We start from the raw sequence: 21,725 nt of genomic DNA on the forward strand, positions 1-21,725 counted from the left end.
CCTGTTTTGATGTCTTTTTGTAACTGAAGGTTTTGCCTAGAGGGATTCTCTATGTTTTGAATCTGATTACCCTGTAAGGTAGTTACCATCCTGATTTTACAGGTGGTGATTCTTTTACTTTTTCTTTAATTAAAATTCTTCTTTTAAAGATCCTGATTGCTTTTTCATTATTCTTAAGATCCAAGGGTTTGGGTCTGTGTCCACCTGTACAAATTGGTGAGGATTTTTATCAAGCCTTCCCCAGGAAAGCGGGTGTAGGGCTTGGGGGGATATTTTTTGGGGAAGACGTCTCCAAGTGGGCTCTTTCCCTGTTCTTTGTTTAATACGCTTGGTGGTGGCAGCATAGGGTTCAGGGACAAGGCAAAGTTTGTACCTTGAGGAAGTTTTTAACCTGAGCTGGTAAGAATAAGCTTAGCAGTCTTTCATGCAGGTCCCCACATCTGTACCCTAGAGTTCAGAGTGGGGAAGAAACCTTGACAAAAAGGTGGTTACCCTTCCCTTTAGATTTATGACAGCCCCACTGCTGTTTAGCCAAGCCCTGGCCCTGGCCCGAGAAGGATTGTGATGGGTGCCTGTTACTCCTGCCCTGCTTTCTACTAAAATCCCGTCTAGGAGGGGCAGAATAGAATCGCAGAACAGCTTGGGGGTTTAAACGGCTTTGAGGAGCCAGTGTGTGAATCCTCAGGGATTTAAGGGCCACCCGCAAGTCCTTAAGGCTATGCAGCCTTGAGTCCATCCGCTCTGCAAACAGGCCTGGGTAGTCGAAGGGCACATCCTGGATTGTATTTTGGACCTCTTGCGGGAACCCAGAAACTTGGAGCCAAGAGCTGCACCTCAGTCATTGCCGTGGCCATAGTGCAGGTAGTCGAGTCAACGGGGTCCACGGTGGCCTGGAGAGAGGTCCTGGCCGCCACCTTGCCCTCCTCTAGGATCGCTGCGAATTCAGATTGTGAGTCCTCCAGGTGCAATTCCTAGAACTTTGCCAAAGGAATTGTAAGCATAGCGTCTTAGGACTGCATGTTGGTTAGCTATTCAGAGCTAGAGCTCCCCAGGAGTATACTTTTCGACCTAAGAGGTCCAGCTTCTTGGCTTCCTTGCATTTAGGCATGAGCCCCGGTGGGCCTGCCACTCCTTATGGTTAGCTGCCTCCAACACTAGGGTCCCAGGCACGGGGTGGGTAAAGAGGTGCTTGTACCCTTTGGATGGCACCAAGTATCCCTGCTCTACCCCCTTGGCTGTTGACGGGATAGAGGCAGGATTGTGCCACAATACCTTGGTAGTGTTTTGGATAGTTTTAGTGAGCCAACACTACCCTCAAGGGCCAAAATATCCACCACTGGGTCAGTGTCCTTCACGACTTCCTCCGCCTGCACATTAAAGTTTTGGGCAGCTCTCCTAAGGAGGTTCTAATGGGCCCTAATATCCATAACAGGCAATGTGGTGGATGTCCCCACCACTGCCTAATCAGGGGAGGATAAGGACAACCCCTTCGGTGGCACAGGGTCTGCCTGGGTCTCGGTCCCTTGCGTTGCGCAGGTGGCTGCTGTGGTACCTGGTGCCATGGTGGCTACGGTGCCGGCGCTCATGCCAGTGCCCTATGTTGCCGGTTCATCAGCCTGAGCGCCCCAACCACAAGGGGGTTCTTGGGTGACCAAGGAAGCTGACGGAGGCGCACGGACCTCTGATGCCACCGACATGGCCCCATACTCTAGCACTTGGGCCTGGTGATAGGTTCATGGTGTCCAAAAGGGCCACTGAGTAGGCCCCTGCCACAGAGGGCCAGGACATTATGGGCACCCGTTGCCTTTCATCCTGCCTGGGGCAGCACCAGGAGCAGTACCAGCTCCAGCACGACATGTAGGAGTCTGCCTCCGAATCCGAAGAGAAATCCGAGCCCAACCATGGCAGAGCGGACCCAGACGGTGCGGGGGAACAGTGCCATATCATAGTGGGCTTGCCCCGGTGGCAGAAAAGTGTCAGTACAGCTGTTGGTGCTGTACACGGGTTGATGAGATAGGGGACTGTGCAGTCATGGCAATCAGGTCCCTTGCCGCCTAGAACATGTCCGGCATGTAGGAAAGATCCAGATCCTCCTCCAGTTCCTCCTGCACTGTGGAGTCCACCAGGACCAAACTGATGGACTTCCCCGTGAGGCAGGAGTTAATGGTGCATAGGTAGGACCACGGCCAAGTGTCCTATCAGCCTTTTTGTTCTTGTACGACACTACTCACAGTGTGAGATGCCGCACACTGGAGCTGGTTCTCGGTGTGGGGAAATGGCGGTGCCGGGGCTCCTCAGATGAATCCTTCCTCAGCACTAAAACCTCCCGCACAGACGCCGGGGCACTCTGCACTGAAGTTCTCTGTGCCGGGTCTAAGGGCTGACTCCATGAGGAGGACTTTCAGCCTAGAGTCCCATTCCTTTTTAGTTCTGGAGGTAAAGCCCCTGCAGATTCTGAACCTGTTGGACTGGTGACTTTCACCCAGGCACTTGAGAGAGGAATCGTGTGGGTCCCCTTTGGCCATGGGCTTAAGGCACGACCCGAAGCTCTGAAAACTAAAAACCTTCCAACAATCCGTGCCTCCCACCCACAGCATAATCGTAAGTACCAGCTACTTCACATACATGACTATTCCCAAAAGAGATTCTGAAGGGAAAAAAAAAAAAAAAAAAAAATATCACACCACGTACCTGAAATCCTATGTGCCAGCACCATGCCACACTGGAGTTTTGTTATCTGTTATGCGAGAACAGAGATGGAGCCAGTGACATGACTCTGTTTAGCGTAAAAGAGCAAGGTTCATTTTTATCTGTTCAGGTGTGACTGAGCCTTTAGTTAGTGAGGGCGTACTGGCACACATTCAGGTTAGTGGGCTTCAGTGTTCCTTTGCAGTTAACTTTTTAATGTTTATAAACCTGGTATACACTGAGGTGGTTTAAAGCATAGCACAGGTTTTTAGGTTTTCAAATCTGTGAACCTCTACCTCTGAGATTTTATTATTTATTTTTGCTGGTCATAATGTGGGAAGGTATCCTCTCCACCCTCTGCTCATGAGGTTATGTATGTGTCTTGTAGCACTCTTCTGAACACCAGCTGGAAGGAATTTTTTTTCCCCAGTAAGTGTGGACTGATTCTTTTCTTGTAGAAAGCATGTAATTTTTTCAGGTACACACTGATTAACACAGAAAACAACTGGGGCTGTTAATTTTCTATGGAATTTGAAGAAAGTTTAAGTTCAACTATATTTTCCAGTACAGTGGTGAAATGGGTGCTTATATACACAAACATCAACATGCTTAACTACTCACTTTCCCCCCAAATATGTAGTATTTTAGTCTGTTTAACATGGAATATGGGAGTTAGGTGAGAAGCCATTTCAGCGTATGTATGACTTATTAAAAGACATTTTAAGTAGAACCGTATCCCAAACTGCATTATGATACTGTGCCCAAACACTGCATTCAATGGGAGATTCAATTTCCTTTATAGGAACAGAGCAGACTCCTGAAACTCTTACCACAAAAGTGGTCCATAGTCATGCAGATAGTCCCATTGTCTTCAATGGGACTGATCAAATGATTGAGCATTTACATGATTAGGTTCCAAGTTAGTAAATTGTTCTGGATGAAACTGACAATGCTGGATCAGAAGGAGCTTCATTCGAATAAAGGTGGGCAGATTATGATAAGTATTAGCTCTGTTGCTAAGATAAGGAACATATTTTCAGAAAAGTTCTTGGCAGATTCCTGAGGCAGCTGATTTAAGGCCATCAGTGTTCAGAATTATAATCTTCACTTATAGTTCTCTTACCCACAAAGCTGGGAAATGAGACATGTTTTCTTTGTTTTGCTGCTCCAGTTCCACTTAACAAAATGCATATTAGACTAGTTTGACTCCAAAGAAGAATTCTATGTACACTGGGGACAACACCTGATTCCCATCAGGCTACAGAACTGGGCTGACATGAGAATTCAAACATCCTCTGGTCAGTAAAAGCAGAAACATTCCTCTAATGATTTGGACTTGATGTAATGCAGTATGAATGTCATGGATAATTCAGACCAATGGGGAGAAACAGAATCAAAAACACTGTTTAAACAACTTCCGTCTCCCCTTACCCCTCCCCTCAAGGATCCTGACTAACTTAACAGCACAATATATATGCTAAACAAACAAAGCCTTTGTTTGTTAGCATATGTATTGTGCTGTTAAAGCCATATAAAGAATGAATGCCCTCCCTAGCCACCTTCAGCTCCTTTAACGAGCAGAGCCCAGTTTCATCTATCCAGAGGTGGGGGCTAGCCCCAATTCTTTCCATTACCCTGTACCTGCTAAAAATCTCTTGCCAGTACTGCATACTGGAGGGTACCACAATACTTGCACTACTGTGTGTGCTCCAGAGGGATAGCATGGGTTCATCATCACGTTGAATTTCCCCAGGGAAGTTTTTGCAGCCTCTGCCTTGTGCCTCCTCCCTCAGTGCTGCCTTATAGAGTATGAGGCTACATTAAACAACAATGTGTTTACCCTGGAGGGCTCACCTGAGTGCTAGTTCATCATTTAGCAGCAAGGCATTCGCTGGGAAATATCCCACCTGATATCAACACAGTTGCTTTAGGAGAAGCTCAGGGAGCTTGTGAGCAGGACCCCAGACAACCCTCTGATTAGTGACTGCAGGAAGATTTAGGAAAAGGGGAGCTACTCCTAACATGTGTGAGCAAGAAACAGAAAGGGCTCAAGGAGCTGAGATAGGACATTGTTCCAGTGGCCCTGTGCAGGTCTGTTTTAATTGTACTGGTGGAGGGCTACGTAACATGCAGACTGGGGCGGAAACTACGATAGCAACAGACATTATACTAGACTACACTGTGTCTGTACAAGTACAGTATTCCCTGAACATTTCTAGCTTGTTGTGATTGTACAGTATCACCCAGCATTGAGAGTCAAACCCCCCCAGCAAGTAATAGTGGAGTGCCCAGCAGTAGCAGTACCACTAGCAGTAAGAAAACCAGGAAAACCATTAGTTTGGGTACTAAAACAGACTCTTCAAGGCGTTTTGATGCAGGCGAGTGTGCCCTAGACACTGGCATCGCTCTGGTCTTACTCCGACCACTGTGAGAACAATTCAGAGTAATGCTGACAAGATCAGGGCTAGTGCTCAGTGTGTAACACCACTTAGTGTTACTAAAATAAGTCGATCAAGCAGTTTGATGGAAAACGGAGTGTTGTCTCTCAGTGTGGATAGAGGATCAAAACCAGCAGAACTTACCTCTACATTTGCTAGGCAAGGCAAAAAATCTGTATGACAATTTAGAAAGAGATCAAGGTGAAGGATCAAAGCCAGAGACTTTCACCGCAAGTCGGGGATAGTTTGATTGCTTCAAGAGGCGCTTCCACCTCCATAACATCAAGATGTCTGGTGAGGCGGCTAATGCAGATACTGCAGCAGCTAAAAAATTCCCTATCTCAAGAAAATAATTGAGGAAGGCTGCTATACACCTAAGCAAGTCTTCAATGTTGATGAAATGGGCCTCTACTGGAAGAGGTTGCCTGAACGGACTTATATTTCCCAAGAGAAGACAGCACCCGGATTTAAAGCAGCTAAAGACCCCCTAATCTTGCTTTTAGGTGGTAAAACTGCCAGAGACATGAAGATGACAGTGTACCAATCTGAAACACCACGAGCTCTCAAGGGATTTTCAAAGGAACACCTACTGGTCATTTGAAGATCCATTAAGGAGGCATGGATAACTAGCTATTTTTTCAGAATGGCTGACTCTCTATGCCATCCCTGCATAGAAGGAATACTATGCCAAGGAAAATCTTGATTTCAAGATTTTATTACTTATTGATAATGCACCGGCTCATCCAATTAACCTGGACAACCTGTGTGAAAATGTCAAAGTTGTCTTTCTGCCACCTAACACCACATCACTCATCCAACCCACAGACCAAGGAGCCATCGCTGCATTTAAGGGGTATTCCCTATGCCTTACTTTTGACCAGCTCATCAGAGGCACCTATGGGGAAGGCAAGCCTACGATTTGGGAATTTTGGCATGACTACAACATCCGCAAGTGCATCGATAACATCGGTAAGTCCTGGGCTGAAGTTACTCAGGCATGCATGAATGGTGTGTTGGGAAATCTGTGGCCTGAATGCGTCAGTGACTTAAAATGATTTAAAGATGATGTCCCCACTATGAAAATATCCTCAGCTTTGCCAAGAAAGTGGGTTTTGATGAGGTGGAAGCAGCCGACAGTACACAACTTCTGCAATCACACGGAGAAGAGCTAACCAATGAAGATCTGATGCAACTAGAGGTGATGAGAGCAATGGAAGAAGAGGGCCAAGAAGTAAAAGAAGAACAAACCCATCGAAATTTGACTGCCAAAACGTCCTTCTGAAGCTTTCCAAATGACTGAAGCTGCTGGTTTGCAAATCCTTAGCGATGATGATCCTAACAGGGAACGCAGCTCCAAAGTGGTTAGGGGAGTTGGTCATGTAATGAATTGCTATAAAGAAATTTACCAAGGAAATAAAAAAAAGGAAAGCAAAACAATCTCTAGATGTGCTTTTTTGAGTGGGAAAAGTTCAGCAAGAGGATCAGCCAGACAATCCACCCTCTGACTCCACCACCTCAACCAAGTTTCACAATCATCATTGCCTAATACAGTATTAAATTGTTTAAAACTTGTACTGTATATGTATTAATGTCTTTTGTCTGGTAAAAAAAATTCCCCTGGAACCTAACCCCTCCATTTACATTAATTCTTATGGGGATATTGGATTCTCTTTAAGTCACATTTTTCAAGAACACCGCTACAACGTTAAGCGAGGAGTTACTGTACAATCAATTCATAGTCAGTCACTTTAAAAAAAGCCCACAACTTAGTTGAAGTACTACAATACCCAGAAACTTATAGTACAATATCTTGCCTATACATTATCTAATTCAGGTCATGCTATTACCACCTCTTTCAAGCACTAGTATCACACACACGTTTTGTTAGTTTCCAAAAAGCCACACTTGTGGCAACCTGCCACAAATACACAGCAATTCAAAACAAGACTCTAAAATGAACAGTTGGGAACTACTCAGCATAATAGTAAAAAAATTCATGGTATTCCTGAATTCCTAGAGTTTTACAGATTATGGAACTACATCTAGATACCATGTATTTAATTGAGGCCTTAAACAGCTCACACTGCATCTCATAGTTGTGCAATCCTAACTCATGCACATGTTAGGAACATTAGGCTTCCTAATACAAAAAGCTATAGTTCCAGTTACAATGGAGATCAGAACTATATTTTAAAACAAGGCCCAATGCTGAACTTTAAAGATGCAAAGAAACAATTAGGTCATAAAGAAACCACCACCACCACCACGAGGCTTTCAAAAAAAGCCTTCTTTACATGAATAACTTTCAGGAAAAAAGCATAGATAGTTTCTCAGAACTAGCCAAGTAACATTACTAAAGGGTTGTACATTTTATTGCTTCTGTAGGAACAATGCTTTGCACACAGGAGGGGCTCCCAGAATCCCTCCATTCTCCCAGACAAGTTCCCCTTGTTATTGTGTTACATCCAAAAGAGAGGCCAGGTCTCAGAAGTGCTTTGCTGGTACTGGTATAGAATAGTGGCAAAGTGCTGCTAGTGTAGATATACCAGGTCACAAAAACCACACCTCATCGCACTCCTGAGCAAGGTAACTACTGTGCTGGCATACATTTGTAGTGCAGACCTGACCAATCAGAGAAATGCCATCGAGTGTAGGGCCTTGCTTAGCATGGCCACCAAGAGACAAAAGTAGAACCTGACCAATTAACAGAGGAAAAGATTTTTAGTCAGGGAAGACTGACTTAATGAAACTGGTGCAAACTCATACCAGTTTAAAATTGACAAGCTAAACCAGTAACAGTTTTAAATTGACATAAGTGTGACCACACTTGGGGTTTGCAGCAGTTTAACCATGACCTGGTCTGACATTGTTTTACCGGCATAACTATATTGATAGTGGTTATTTATTTTTTATTAAAATATTTTACGCCAACAGAACTCCCCTAAGTGTAGATGTAATTATACTGACATCTTATTTCAGTTTAATAAAGTGAAATAAGCTATACCAACTTAACTTCATCTACACTAGCTGTACTAGTAGAACTGCATCTACAACAGGGTTTTTGCTGCTTTAACTATATTGGCATAGTTAAGCAGCAGAACTTAAATGTAGACAAGGCCTAACTGGTTTAAAAACAACAATTAAAATGTTCAAAAACTGTTTCGACCAACTCTTAAGAAGGCAGTTTAAAACACAAGGGTCTGAGTTAAACTGATGTTAAAAACAAACTGGGAGAAGAGAGGTCTTGTGAGAGATTAGTCACTTTTGCAATTTCTATTGAAACACAGGAGTTTACACCAGTGCCACCATATACGTTTAAACCACCTGAAGTTAAACTAGACTAGCATAACAGACAGGCCTTAAGAGTTCACCCATGCCAACCACTATAACAAGTCATAGTTTTACTTACATTTAATACTTCTTGCCTGGGCTGTGGAGGTTCTATACAAGTCAGCAGCCTGAGCAACAAGTCCATAATAGCAGAGGTCCCTATGTGCTTTATAATGAGGTCTACAAAATCTTGTTTTTTCTTTAAGAAATCCACAATCTAGAAGAAATAATAATAAAAAAACAAGTTTACGTTTTGCTGCAAGTACTTTTTCTTTATTTCCCCTGGTAGATTAGTATTTCAAATATGTTCTGTTTCACAAGTTTTGAGAGTGGTGAAGGCAGGAGAAGAGACTTATGAACAACATGTTCAGCCATCTAGAGTGGGCAATCCAAAGTTAGGCAGACTTTATAACACTGTCCTTTTAACCTGAAAAACAGTTTAAAGCACTTCAAGCAGATCTTTAGTTGTGTTATTAACACCTTATTTCTCCTTTTTTTATTTAGTCTATTTACTTGTTGCATTTCATTTAGCCTGAACAATGAAAACCAAGCCTATTACACTTTCAGATTCTTAGTGCTGCAGTATTTGGATTTTAAACACTGCATGGGGATTATTTAAAAACTTTTCATTAGAACTGCAAAGTGTGAACACATTTCTTATTTTTCTCTGGCTTATCTACAAAGTCTAAGTTGTGTATGACAAATAGAAATGTGGGCCAAAGAGATTTTTTTGGAGGTGCTGAGTCAAATATAAGTAGATTTCTTTAGATTCTTCCCAGAGAAATCTGAAGAATACTGTAAACGCTCACTTGGCACACTCAGTGGAAACACACAAAAACCTTCTGAAGTGATAAACACCCATTTTTTCCATGGTCTGTGTGTATAAAACATCCTCACTGCATTTTCCACTTTATGCATCCGATGAAGTGAGCTGTAGCTCACGAAAGCTTATGCTCAAATAAATTGGTTAGTCTCTAAGGTGCCACAAGTCCTCCTTTTCTTTTTGCGAATACAGACGAACACGGCTGCTACTCTGAAACGTGACACAAATTAAGTTATCACAGCTGTTAGAAGATTATGGGACAGAATAATTTATTCTGAGGATGGTTTGTAAAGCAATTCATAGAATTAAAGCAAGCATTGAAACAAAGCATTTAAAACATAAAGGGAAGCAGCATGAACAGAACTGCATTGTGAGAGTACATTGTAACAGACACTAATTCAACCTGTTAACAGGTAACCTGATACCACTATGCATGCTATCTAGCCACTGAAATCCAATGCATTAGATCAGTATCATAGAAGTCATTCAATTTCTCTGGCACTTATTTCAGTTAAGTCCCAAAATTTGCCTTTTCCCAAAACTCAAGTTCTTGAAAATTGCTTCACAAAATATGGTTCCACTAGCTAAAACAAATTGTTTAGAACAGCTGTGGAAACACAGATTTATCAATAGGCTTTTTTTATTTTTAGAAGGAAGATGCTCCTTCACCCATAAGGCCAACAATAATCAAATCGTTTTACCCAAAACTGTTCTTGAAGAGTTTCAGGAAAGAGCAAATTTTCCTAGGTAGATGTGGTATGTGTTGGGAGAGCAGACAGTACTGAACTACAAGGGGAAGGAGGATAGAACCCCAATGGAACAGGATATTGTCCTGGCATCACAAGAGAAAGGACACTTATTCTTGATAAGCATATATGGTAGCTGTATTTAAGGAGTCAGATGTAGAGGATCCCAGCCACTGGGACCAGTTACAGTTCTGTGGTCTGCTCCATTTTAGACCAAGTTCTTGCTTGTGCACAGATTTCTTCATACAAAGAGCTTTTTTTTTTTTTTAAATGGAGGGGAGAAGGAGATGAGTAAGAAGGGAGGCCCCAGTAAGAGCTGTCTGCCCATCTTACGTCTGCAAAGCAATGATAAGCTAAACAAATGGGGATAGCAATAGTGAGCTGTAAGATGGTACTGCAGCCCTCACATTTTCTGCAGCAATTCTCTTCTTCCTCCGCCACCACTCCTGACTTTAACGTACTATTGGAATCACAAACATCCAGGCTGAAAAAAAAAACAGTCAGAAAGCTACACTGTGGCTGTGTCTATGCAGACAAAAATTGAATTGCATAATTCATCACTGCTCCAACTCCACTGGTTAGCAACAAAGGAAGCTGTAGTGAAGACTGAGCTCAGAGCCCTGTCTATACATTACAGCTTCCACCAGTCAAGCTATACTGGTGGTGAATTACACCCCCAAATTTTGCCCAGAGAGAAGGGAAAAAGCACATCTACTCTACAAGTAGAACCTTACAGGGATTTTTTTTTTTTACGATAGGGTTCCATTAGAGGAGGCCACATCATTTAGCATGAACCATGCTGGAGTCATGGACCATCTACAGGTTTAGCTTTCAAGTAATGTCCATACCTACTAAAAAAGAACTACTTTATCTACATCAGGGACAATCTTCCTGTACCCTGATCCAACACTCTACTGTAATGAGAGCCAAACTACAGCCAGTTAAGCTCCATCTAACAGGATTTACTGTTTAATTGGAGCCACCCACAATTTTGTACAATAGGGTTATCCAGTCAGTCCACTTTCCAGGTCTCTTTCTGGGAGGAAGATAAGAAGTGCGTTGCACTATGAGGAAAAAAACCACCACCAAAAAACCTATTCTGTTTCTGGAAGTAGCAGCTAAGGCAATATAGAAAAGCTACCCAGAATCTACATGTACAAGAATAACCAGTGTGGTAAGCATGGACAGGCCATGGCTCTTCACACACCACTGTACAGTGCAAAATGCTTTGTATACTCCGCAAACAGTTAGCTACAATTATCAGAACCATGCTAAAATTTAAGTAGGCTCTATCTTTGGCCTGTGAATAGGCCTAAACAGACTACTAGTGATACTCTGCCGCTATCATCAGATTAGTAAGCACAAGAGACTAGTAACAAGACACAGAATGGGTGATTTCTAGCAGTGCTAATGGCATTACTTATATTGGAGAGAACGAATTTGTATATACAAAAGAGAAATCTTACTGAACTGAGACAAATTGAAGATATTTTCAAATATTTTGTAAAGGTTGCACTATATAAGAATTGTAGAAAGGAGAAGAGTTTCCTCAAAAGACGACTAGATGATCACGATAGTCCCTTCTGGCCTTAAAAATCTATTAAACCTCTTTAACTAAAGGATGGTGACAGCAAGCAGTCAATTCAGGAGTGGGCAGAAGAAAATACTTCCCCTTAGTAACACATTTCTGACCAGACAGCTGTTCTGATAAACAAAGTGAGGATAAGTCAGTGCAAGTTACCCAGATTTTGTTAATATTCTTAAAGTGTTCATCTCTACTAGAAAACTTTCTATTGTCATGGAAAAAGTGAATCTGGTTGCTTGATTCAGCGACAACCTTTTAAAATGGTAGCCCTACAGAGGAGCGCAGCTCAATATTACAGCTATTGATGCACATACTACAAACGGAAGAGCTTATAAATATTTACCTGTTCCGGTTTTCTACTGATAAGAATACTTAACACCTTGCTGAAGAAACTGGCCAACAAAGGGTTGAGAGGGGATTCATTTAATAGGAAGCTGTACAGTTTCATAAGTAAGGACTCTTCTTCTCCCAGTCTATCATTGATCTGCGAGACATCGGACGTAAGAAGCTCACAAGATATGTTTGGATACCTAGAAAAGGGACACCTTCCATCACTCATGCTTATAAAACAAATATTACACAGTAAAATATGGAATCAAAACAAAGCAATTTGGTGGGCTTGTTGGACAGATATGGAAAACCGTAAGGCCGCTGATTTGCAGAGAGTTGGGTAAGTTAGTCTAAATATGAATGTACTGTTCTGTAAAAAGGTTTTATGCTTTTATTCGGAGATCAGGAAACTCCAGTCTCCCACTATACTGCAGCACTACAGATATCACATAAGTTGAGTGTCAGAAGCAATACAAATAGTATATGGTGAGCTTTTAGCTTAATATCTACTGGTTAGCCCTCCTGTCTGAGCACTAACCTCCCCACTTCAGAAACCATTTCCCATTTTGTCTGGGGAAAAAAAAAGAGGAGGGAGCGATTCAAGTGTCAGCAAGCGAAGAACAGATAGTCCTGATACTCGGTTTTATTCATAGAGTTCATATGAAGACCACAAAGTCAGCATGATCATTTCTGGATCAAAAACATTTTTAACATGTTTGTTAAAAATCTGCCTAATTCAGGCAGCAGCATCTCTCACAAAACCCTACAAGGTTGACTAGTATTGCTTCATGCCAAGTTAGAAACACATGCACTCGGACAGTTTAATCTAAACTACTACAACATACACAATATGTACATGCAAAACAACATAAGGCTTTATCCACTTTACATTGGGTAGCTATATAGCAAAAAAGAATTTTCCAGTATTTTAGTAGCAAAGGTATGCAGACCCACAGTACTGTGAATTTATTCACTTAAGTTTATTTCTTTAAAAAATGCCTCTAAGTGCTTTAAAAACAAAATTTAAACTAACCAATAGTTAGCATATGGACTTATTTTAACTGCACAGATATATTACAGTAAGGGCTGCGGGGCAGCATCTCAGTTACTTTAGTTAAACATACCTAGATCTCTACCCAAAACTTAACTAGAAGCCACAGCAAACTATGGAAGCCCGACGTAACATACTCTTTGCCTGAAATACTGTTTATTATGATGTCAGCCACATTATGCACTTCGTTTTCAAGTGATCATTAGGTGCAGCTCCATGTAGAGTGCACTGAAATAGCCTAAGCTAGATGAGAGAAGTGCTTGTATAACTGTTGCAAGGTATATGATGAAAAGTCTGAACGCTTTTTTGCCAAACTCATGAAAAACAGTTCTTGGCCACATCTGCAGTTTGATCATAATATCTCCACACTAAAGGTTCATAATTAGAGATTAAGCACATTCCCTTACAGCAGTAATAGACTATCATTCATCCCCAATGATCTTCACTAGCCATTAACGACATGGGTACAAGTGTTCATGTGGAATACACCACTCTATCAAAACCCTATTAGTATCACTATTTCTAATGATACAACAAGGAGTGAGGCTTTCTAGACAATCACTTGAGATAATCCCCCTTCAATGCACCCTTTCACCATTTGGGCACCAAATCAATTTAGGGGGAGTTTTCAGAGGAAGAGGGGGCCTTAACCACACTAAATGTATAAGCATTAACAGGAGTCATGATGTTAAGTAGCACAAAACACTCAGAAAATCCAAGACTTACTATAAAGCAGAAGACAGAACTTTTAAGTGCATACCAGTGCCACTACAGACTGGCCTACAGGAATTAAATACTGATTTCTCCTCTCCCTACACCTCCCCAGTCTCACAGATAAGTAGTGTTTTCCTACTTGTATCTGATCTTTTCATCCATGTCTTGAGGTGGTTCTTCTATAATAAATGAAACTAAATCTTCCAGACATTCTGATTTCAACAGAAACTCTATAAGTTTGCGATTCTGAGCTTTGCATTCCTGCAAAACATCCTCCTCGTCCATCAATTCCTTCAGCGTTACATCTTCTCTTTCTAGAAGTGTGTCTATGTGGGATGACGAATGGAGATCAAATTTCCAAAACATGCTGGTCTGGACAAGGAGAAAAGCATATGCAGAGTGTTAATTTACTAATTTATTTTAACAGTTGTTAACTTGTAGTTCTCCCCAACAAAAAGCCATGAACTCCATTATATCCATTTCATAGCCTCTAAACCCAAAAGGAACCTGAATGCATAATACAGACACCACTAAAGCTTGAACAAGACGCACATTATCAGATGCTGAAAGATTCTGCATGGACAATAGCTGGGGAATTTTACTGTAATTCACGAGTGCTGAATGATAAGCCAATGTTTTAACTCTTCAAAAAAAATTAGCTAGATCCAGAATTTGAACATTCTACAAAGACATGACATGTTAATGCTGTGTGAAAGAAAAAAAAAAAAGTTAACTCTGTTCCTAATTTTTTTTATTTCTCTTGTACTCTGTTAGGTATATTTGTATAAAAACAGGGGTTTTGTTCACTGGTCCAGTTGCTTATGCTCCACTTCAATCACAATCTTCAGTAAGGGTCAGATTCAGATAGCCCGCTGAGCAGCTGACAGGGCTCTTTTTTGGACAAAGGAAGGTGCCAGAAGCTTCCCCCAATACTGCCTAAGACTGGCAAAGCTAATGCTCTGGCACACACACACGCTCCTTAGGAGGCTACAGAAGGAATTCTTGTTGACAGTCAGAATTTTTCATAGGCACTCCAGCCAGAACTCAGGCTTGTTGCACAGATATTGCCCTTGGTTCATACTCTTGTCTTAAGTGATCTTGCACACAAATGCTGTTAAGGCAATTGTGATAATGAAAGAAAGAATTACAACTTCAGATTTACCGGATAAAACACTCCTGCTTTTAAGCATATATCCTTAGTAAACCACCACAAGCACTCCATCCCCAACAAGTTATGACCATAGCATTTAAAACTACTACAGAGTTATTTCCATAGGACATTGTCTGGCCTTAAAGGAAATCTTTTTTCATTCACATACGATGAAGGAAGTGGACTCAAGGGGATTTTAAAGCTATAACCAGTAATTAAGAGAAAGGGTTTTTTCCTGCCAAGTTGAGTCTTTAATAGCATGGTTTAAAAACAACAGTCTATGGAGAACAGTATGAAATGTTACAAAATTTGTAACAGGTACCTCTACAATTAGAGGCCTTTGCACCAAATCTTCGCTACTGCAATACATTAGTGGCAACAGAATCAGCTTTTTTAAGGGCTATGGGGATATACAGAGGCATGTATACTTTAGCAGAAGTGTCCTGTGAGCTGTACTTTTTGGTACTCAAAATCAGTTTTAGAGTGCACAGGCAACAAACCCAAACTGTATGTTTTGCATGTCAGACATGCGCCTAATACAGCCTACAAAAATTCATTTAAATTAAACATTTCATCAACAGTACCTAGAATGCAGTCAATTTACTTACAAATAAAATCTGTATATATAGTAATTTCTGGAAAAAAGTTAATTTAGCATGTAGATCAGGTCTAGCTGACACAAAGTGTCAGAGTTCAGCATCACAGTGTATATATCAAGGCAAATATATTTTTGCCACACCTAGCATGACAGGGTCATTAGGTGTTGTTACTACTAAAATTACATTACAATAAGGTTTTGTGTGTACACCATGCCTATTTTAAATATATTTATCCAGGGTAATATTGTTTTCCAGTGTATCATGCAAATCTCTTAAACACCCCATATTAATCTTAATATTGTTTAGCGCATCGAACAATTTTTTTTTTTTTTAAACCAGGAAACAAAACGTACTGGGGTCACTGAAACTGATACGGGAAAGGAGTAAATAAAGTTTTAATTTAACATATACTATCATTTTGAATCATCTGCGATCCCATGCAAGAATTAAAAAGGAAGATGTTAAGAATCAGACAGAACAATCTTACCTACCAGTTAAATTAGTAAGTTTACAAGAGTAGTCAGAATCCATACATTTGATTTTATTTACAATAGATGTGTTAGCTTGTAATTTGATTTAAGTTTATTATATAATTGTTTTCAAAAACATTGGCTTATTTGTTGTTACAGCCACGGCAACCATTTACTATGGACAAATATAACAGGTGTATTGTTGACCAACAGCAAATGTATATTTCAATCCCATTACATAGGATCAACTACCATGTCCACCCACAATTAATACAAGCTGAAGTTTTGGAAGTAGCAGCTATTAGTGTTAAGAATTCCAGACATAAACCCCTCTGCAATGACTGAGGAAGAGACACTCACCCAAGCGTCCTTTCAAAATCTGTTTCAATAATTTCATTCAAAATCAATTTAACAATGGATAATAAGAGAAAAGGCATACTACTGCAAACATGTTACTGCGTTATTTCACAAACTGTCTCCCAGGCAAGCTGTGTTAGGGGTGCTCCCTCAACATGGCAGGTGCCGAGCAGAGATTATTCCATCACTTTCCAACAGGAGCCCAGGTCCCTTGGAATAAGGAAAAATAAACACCGTAAAATGTGCCAAAGGGGAAGTCCAGGAACCCTGAAGAAAAGAGAACTTTCTTAAAAGTATGACTGGCAGTTACCAAGACGACTTAGAGCAGTTCCAAATGCACACAGCAACTTTGAAAAACAGGCAAGTGACAAGTTCATCTCTACCGCTAGTTTTCTTCTACCTCCTCCCCACACCAAAGATTTCTATTCTTTAAAGGGGAACTTTGATGTATGATTACACAATCCTATTCCCATTGACCACAACAGGAGTACAATTAGGCCCAATAAATCCATAACCCAGAAAAAGACATTCATTATAACTTGCTCTTTAGATTTTCAACCATCTCCAAAACCCAATTTGGACTCAAAGTTGCTTTCAGTATCAGGTTTCAGTATTGGTGTGAGCTCCTGAAAACATGTTTGTTGCTTTCAACACAAGATGCAAAATTTGAGACTTTAAACATGAAGCATGCTCAAAAAAAGTAAGTAAGTATCAACACAAGCAACTGCTTCAGGATAACTTTATAAGAGTCACTCTTAGAATTGAGAAGGGTTCTTTTAAAAAAGAAAACCATGGTAGTCAACAGCTAACAAAATGGCTCTATGAGCATGATATTACATTGCTTATAGTATTTCACTAGTTAGCTTTGTTGTCTTTTTTCAGACAGACTACACAAGCCCAATAAGAGGCCTGTGTGTCACCATAAACATGTACTGTGTGTATTTCAGAAGATCTCTTAACTCACTTCTTTAAAAAATACACAAAGTTAGTGCAAAATAACGTAGTTCAAAATCCCAAATGAATTGGGATCAAATGTTTGGAGAAGCTACAGCTTCTCTACTAGTAAAAGTTTCAACCAACTTATCTTCCAAAATTGGTTTGGCCAGGAAATTGCCTAATTTACTCTGAAGGGAAGAGAGACAGTACATACAAACTATAAAGAAAGTGTCACTATCTGAATTATAGATCATTAAGAAGTTAGGCTGGTTTGAAATTTTAATTTGCTGATGTTTATTTGCTTCCCTTTAGCAAAGCAATTATCCATTCAAACATTCCACACAGCAGAGACTCCTTGAAAATTCACATGCCTGTTGTAGCTAAAGAAAGCGTATTGCAATCAGGCAAAGTTCATAATTTTTTTACTGAGAGTGGTTTGGAGCTCTGTCTTGCTCCATGTGAGGTCAAATGAGAGTTTGCCATTGTCTTCAGTGAGAACAAGATTGGAAACTCTGTGTATCAGTATGTTACCTTCCACTGGGTGGCAGAAGCTTAGAAAGGACACAAGAACCAAAGATTTCTTTCACTTAAAGAGACAGCCACACATCTTTTGGAGTTACAGGACCAGGCATGGCAGATGTGCACTGTTTATTAAGGTTAGATGCAAGCCTTCCCACAGCTGGCTGATTTTGATCCTCTTAATAAAATATCCTATTTGTAAATGTTTAAGATTTAGAACACTAGTTTTCAACAAAAGCTTAGAATAAGCTGAGCATTTTAAGACAAAAATGGCTCCTCTCAAGTTTTGCAGTGTCTTGACAAAGGTAGTAAATCTGTGGCAGAACTGGGAACAGAACCCTGATCTCAAGTGGTAGGCCCATGTCTTAAGTACTAGACTGGTGCCTCTCATGCAATTTTATTAAAAATCTCTAATTAGGTCTGCTGTAAAAGTCAGTAATGCTTACCTACGTTTGAAAGTACAATGAAATCTCCTATACAAGTGCAAAGCATTATCACCGCATTTTTCTGAGTAACTAAAGGGGGGTGGGGAAGGGAGAGACTCTCTCTCTCTCTCGAATAGGAAACACTGCAGCCTAAAAGGGTTCTACAGCCAGAGACTACTCTATGTCCTGCATCTGCTAGCATGATAGGATCTCTTTTTAAGTTACTTTGTAAAAATCTGCATTTAACACGGAGAGAAGATGTGCATGTTAACTACACAGCCTATCACATGAGGACTGAACAAGGTGGGTCTCCACAGAAGGCCCCATCTCAGATCGACTAAGGTGAGAAGGAAACTATTTCAGCTGTATAGCTAGAGATATCATAATCTGGAATTTTTAGAAGAGTAGGGCTGACCATAGAGAAAGCTATATTAAAAAGTTGCATGGCTACAAGTTCATGAGTCAGGAAGTGTGAAATCTACGGTTGCACATTCAACACTAATACATATGCATTACAGTAGTCTTGTATGATCACACAACTACTTATCTTATGGTACAAGATGTCATACAAATTCCTCCCCACCCCCAACACACTCACAGGTGTGCATGAAACAACCTGCCACCTGTCAGGCTAGACACTGGAACTTACTACTAACTGACAGACCCCACCTCATGGACTAAAGAATCATCTCCTCTAGCTGAGGGCAGGAGGCTCTTACCCTCCTTGCAGACCAACTAGCTGAGGAAAACATGACTGCTAGCATAACTGAGTGCAGATAACTTTCAAACAGCCCACAGGTGGGACAGAAGAGGCCACAGAGGTGGAGAGGAGACTAACTTCATTACTGGATACCTAAAGAAGGTTGCAGGATATTCTGGAGATGCAGCAGCTTTTACTGAGTTAAGGTTACAATCTGTGTCCTATTGTAAAGGAAGTTGTCCCCCTCTCTCATTACCCCCCAAAAATCTGAATGGGTTTTCATCAACTAGAATTTGAACTGACATTTCTGAATATATTAAGTTAGAGAGATGTATAAAGCAGCTCCTTTTCAAAAAGTTTTACATCTTTATGTCTCTTTGCCAGCCCAATGATGTATCACATCAAGATTCTCCATAAGTACATTTTACTCCCTAATGCTGGGCAGCCTCACTGTATTTAAAATCCATTAACAGTAATTAGATAGCACAGTGATAAATGCTTATTAAGCAGATGATATGTTTTGAACCGGCTTGTGAGAAAATTTTTAAGAGCAAGCATAATCAGATTTTCAATGGATATAATTTGAAAATTAGATAAATGCTTATTAGTAAAGCTGACTGAAAAGAAAAAGCCAGAGAATACATTCTACAACTGCCACTCATGACCAAGTTTTTCAGTAAGGACACTGGGGTAATGCTGTCTATAATCAGTACATTTTCACTGACAGATTCCCCACTCTCCTACAGCAATTTTGAGGTCTACAGGGTAATATGGATACGGATTTCCAGCATTCAGTGTTTTTTGGCCAGTGCCCATCACGCCTTTAAACTAAGTATGAGTCACCCAAGATGCAAAAAAAGTTCTATGCAAATGCCACCAGAGGCTTCCAAAAAATCCAGTGAAACTTCATTTGAATTACCAGCTAAGGCCATAAGAGGACATATGTCCTTACCCACCATACTTAAAAAACAAAGAAATTGAATTGTTGATTACGAGTTACAACGCCCACAAACATTAACAATGCATTTAGAAATGCATATTCTGTCAAGTCATCACTAATTAAACTATGACCCAAAAATAAATGCTACTTTCATGAATGTCAACTGACTACAAAACTCAAAATTCCATAACTTTTCAAGTCCATACATAGAGATTATTTTACATTCAAGAAACAACAATTACTTTACCAAAAATTCTATCTTTAAGTAATTGAATTTCACAGTTAACTATCCCTTAAATGGAAATACCGACAACCAAAATCCAAGTAAAAACAATACACCTACAAATCCATCACAACACAATTCTGACCCCCTGAAGTATGCACTTCTTTATACTTGATAGGTGTAGCACAGGGGTAGGCAAACTTTTTGGCCCAAGGGCCACATCTGGGAATAGAAGTTGTATGGCTGGCAATGAATGCTCCCAAAATTGAGGTTGGGGTGCAGAAGAGGGTGAGGAGGTCTGGTTGGAGGTGGGGGCTCCAGGTTGGGGCAAGACATGAGGAGCTCAGGGTGCGGGAGGGTGCTCTGGGCTGGGGAGTGGGGTGCAGGGGGGCTGAAGGGCTCTGGGATGAGGCTGGGGATGAGGAGTTTGCGGTGAAGGAGGGTGCTCTGGGCTGGGACCGAGGGGTTCGGAGGACAGGACTGGGGCAACAGGACTGGGGCAGCGCTTACCTCAAGCGACTCCCGAAAGCAGCAGCTTGTCCCTTCTCGGGCTCCTATGAGGAGGAGCAGCCAAGCAGCTCTGCACCCTGCCCCACCCATAGGCTCCACCCCTGCAGCACCCATTGGCTGCGGTTCCCTGCCAATGGGAGCTCCAGGGACAGCGCCTGGGGTGGGGGCAGTGTCCAGAGCGAAGCCCCCTGGCTGCCCCTATGCGTAGGAGCTGGAGGACCACCATGTCCCTGCTTCCGGGAGCCATGTGGAGCGGCCCCCAACCCTCCTCCCCAGCAGGTGCTCGAGAGCTGGATTAAAATGGCTGGTGGGCCAGATCCGGCCCACAGGCTGTAGTTTGCCCACCCCGGTGTAGCATGTTTACTGAAGCTATTCATTTCTTTGCTTTTAGTCCAAATTTCTTATGTGATATAAAAACTGACCATAGCATTGGTTTTTTATGTAAAAAGGGAAAATTTGTTTCAAAAATCATATTAAGGCTTCTGGGTAATGTGACAGGGTCGGGCTAGATGGCTACAGGAGAGTGATAAGAAGGCAGATATATTAGCCCCAGGTTAAGTAGGTCCCTTTTCGCTGGGTAAGGTAACAGGGAAGGTTTCAGAACAATCAGGAACTTTCTGGAAACAATTAAGGCAGACAGGCTGATTAGAACACCTGCAGCCAATCAAGAAGCTGCTAGAATCAATTAAGGCAGGCTAATCAGGGCATCTGGGTTTTAAAAAGGAGCTCACTTCAGTTTGTGGTGCATGTGAGGAGCTGGGAGCAAGAAGGCATACTACTGGAAGACTGAGAAGTACAAGCGTTATCAGACATCAGGAGGAAGGTCCTGTGGTGAGAATAAAGATGTTGGGAGGAGGCCATGGTGAAGTAGCCCAGGGAGTTGTAGCTGTCACGCAGCTGTTACAGGAGCCACTGTAGACGACTGTAATCCACAGGGCCCTGGGCTGGAACCCGGAGTAGAGGGCAGGGCTGCCGGTGGGTGGGAGGTGCTGGGAGTGGGGAGCTGATGGGGGCTGCTGATGTATTACTGTGGCTCTTTGGCAATGTACATTGGTAAATTCTAGCTCCTTCTCAGGCTCAGGTTGGCCACCCCTGTTCTAGCTAGATCACAACTTTGCATAAGTGTATACAGACCCACATTAAGACTTATTGTTGAAGCCCCCAAATATACACTGCTCTGACCTAGTAAGT

At 41.5% G+C, this 21,725-nt stretch overlaps 1 protein-coding gene across 8 annotated transcripts in view; it reads right to left on the bottom strand.

The window, feature by feature from the left end:
• Positions 1-21,725, bottom strand: part of PPP6R3 (protein phosphatase 6 regulatory subunit 3) — a 137,630-nt gene that overhangs the window by 80,177 nt on the left and 35,728 nt on the right. For 6 of the 8 annotated variants that reach the window (XM_084630225.1, XM_084630224.1, XM_084630223.1 and 3 more), the window contains exons 3-6: positions 16,364-16,491; positions 13,845-14,077; positions 11,954-12,140; positions 8,536-8,673 (exon numbers count right to left, since the gene is read on the bottom strand). In XM_084630225.1, coding sequence (XP_084486351.1) covers positions 8,536-8,673; positions 11,954-12,140; positions 13,845-14,077; positions 16,364-16,375 — 570 coding nt within the window. In that variant the 5' untranslated portion in view covers positions 16,376-16,491. The remainder of the gene's footprint in view (positions 1-8,535; positions 8,674-11,953; positions 12,141-13,844; positions 14,078-16,363; positions 16,492-21,725) is intronic. The other 2 variants (XM_084630220.1, XM_084630221.1) reach the window with 1 other exon arrangement.

Source organism: Lepidochelys olivacea, assembly GCF_965140295.1.
Source record: "Lepidochelys olivacea isolate rLepOli2 genome assembly, chromosome: 6".
In the NCBI taxonomy this organism is placed as follows: domain Eukaryota; kingdom Metazoa; phylum Chordata; order Testudines; family Cheloniidae; genus Lepidochelys; species Lepidochelys olivacea.